Source organism: Myotis brandtii, unplaced genomic scaffold, assembly GCF_000412655.1.
Source record: "Myotis brandtii unplaced genomic scaffold, ASM41265v1 scaffold1077, whole genome shotgun sequence".
NCBI lineage: Eukaryota > Metazoa > Chordata > Mammalia > Chiroptera > Vespertilionidae > Myotis > Myotis brandtii.
The window spans coordinates 740,804-742,808 of NW_005353666.1; the positions used below are offsets into that span (position 1 = coordinate 740,804).

At 63.5% G+C, this 2,005-nt stretch overlaps 1 protein-coding gene across 1 annotated transcript in view; it reads right to left on the reverse strand.

Annotated features, from left to right (window-relative positions):
- Window positions 1-2,005, reverse strand: part of KIF25 (kinesin family member 25) — a 35,659-nt gene that overhangs the window by 12,082 nt on the left and 21,572 nt on the right. The window contains exons 9-10 of the mRNA XM_014542372.1: window positions 604-824; window positions 4-66 (exon numbers count right to left, since the gene is read on the reverse strand). Of these exons, the coding sequence (XP_014397858.1) occupies window positions 4-66; window positions 604-824 (284 nt within the window). The remainder of the gene's footprint in view (window positions 1-3; window positions 67-603; window positions 825-2,005) is intronic.

Consider the following 2,005-nt stretch of genomic DNA (forward strand, 5'->3'; position numbering starts at 1 on the left):
CGCCTGGCCCGGCGCTGCAGGCCGGCCCCCACCAGCTCCGTCAACTCCCCTGCGCTCCCGACAGACCTGCAGGGGCGACAGGGAGACCCGCACACCAGACCAACGTTAGAAGGCACACGCGTCACTTCTGTTGACGCTGCCACCTGCTCTCCCCACACAAGCCGCCGACAGTCGGCCCCTCCTGCAGCAGCCAGCGCTCGTCTCTGCCACACACTCAGGGGTCACAGTTTATTTTTTTAAATATATTTTTATTGGTTTCTGAGAGGAAGGGAGAGGGAGAGAGAAACATCAATGATGAGAGAGAATCATGGATCGGCTGCCTCCTGCACGCCCCCCACTGGGGATCGAGCCCACAACCCGGGCCTGTGCCCTGACCAGGAATCAAACCGTGACCTCCTGGTTCCTAGGTCGACGCTCAGCCACTGAGCCACGCCGGCCGGGCTGTTTTGTGATTTTGAAAGGTAATTCTAAGGCACACTGACATGGGCAGCGTGCACTAAGCATGAAGTCACAGCGAACGTTCATGGACAAAAGGGCTGATCGGCCGGGTCGTGGGGAGGTCGCGCCCCCAGGAGCCCACACGCGGCGCCCGGAGGTACTCACAGGCAGGTCAGCGGGGACACCTCCGTCCTCCCCTCCCTGGTGGTCAGCACCTCGCGCCTGAGCCCGGCCGTCGCTGCGCAGCCGTCTTTGGCCAGAAGGTCGAAAATGTCGTTGTTGTAAACCTCCACGATGGAGACCTCGACCCTGGGTTGCTCCGAGGGATCTTCTGACATAAGCCTGGTGGGCGGGGGCGGGAGACACGTGACACAGGAGAGAAGCCATCAGGGACGTAGGACACCCCCCAAAGACGGCGGCCAGAGGTGGTTCCGAGGGGACGCGCTCCTACTCCCAGAAGCTGTGTGCCCGTGAGAGCCAGGCCGGGTCACCACCGGCCACGCTGGGGACAGTCAGCCGTATTTCTTTTAAAAATATACTGTGATTGGTGTCAGAGAGGAAGGGAGAGGGAGAGAGAGAGAAGCATCAAGGATGAGAGAGAATCACGGATCGCCTGCCTCCTGCACGCCCCACACTGGGGATGGAGCCCGCAACCCGGGCCTGTGCCCTGAGCGGGAACCCTGACCTCCTGGTTCATAGGTCGAGGCTCAGCCACCGAGCAGCGGCGGCCGGGAGAGGGTGAGGAACGGTGTTGGGAACGCAGCTTTTGTACCGCGTCACCAGCCGGATCAACGCGTCAGTCAGCCAGCAGTCCCTGGGTCCCGAGCCCACAGATGAGGAAGCGTGGAGGCGGCGGCCCCGACCTGGTCGCCCACCGGCTCTGGGAGCTGCAGAGGCCATGCCGGCAGCGAGGACAGCGGACAGCGGGCGGTCAGCGCCAGCCGGCCGTGCGGCTTCTTCAGCGGAAACTCTGCTCTGTTACTGGGAGACCGAGACCCGAGCTCTCGGCTCAGTTCCAGAAGCGCCTGCCCGGCACCGGGACCTCCCCGGCTCCAAAAATAACTAACTTCTCACCCTGGCTGACGGACAAAGTTTAAAGATGGGGATGCTGAGCCCTTAGGGAAAACCCCAGGGCCCCCAAGGGCAGGGCGACCGCAGCCGGCCCCTCCTCCCCCCTCGTCCCTGCGACAGACAATCTGACTCCAGCTCCTGCGCTTGGTGCCCACGGGAGGCCGAGCCCGGCCGGGAGCCCAGTGACCAGGACGCGTCTGCACCCGAGGGACACGCCTGGCGTCCCCCCAGGACAGGAGAGCTAGGACCCCGGCCATGACGCCCTCGAATGAGCAGCTGGAAACGCCCCGACGGCTGCGCTGGAAGGAAACGTAAGCTAAATTCTCCAGAAAAAAGCCTGTCGGCAAAGAGTCTGCATTTCTCGATTCTCAGCGGCGGGGGTGCTGGGGTGCCCCACGGACGGCGAGGCCTCAAAGGGAGAACCTAGTGAGCCAACCAGGGTGCGCAGACCCCTCAGCGCGGCTGATCCTGAGAACAGCGCTGGGCAGCAGCCGCC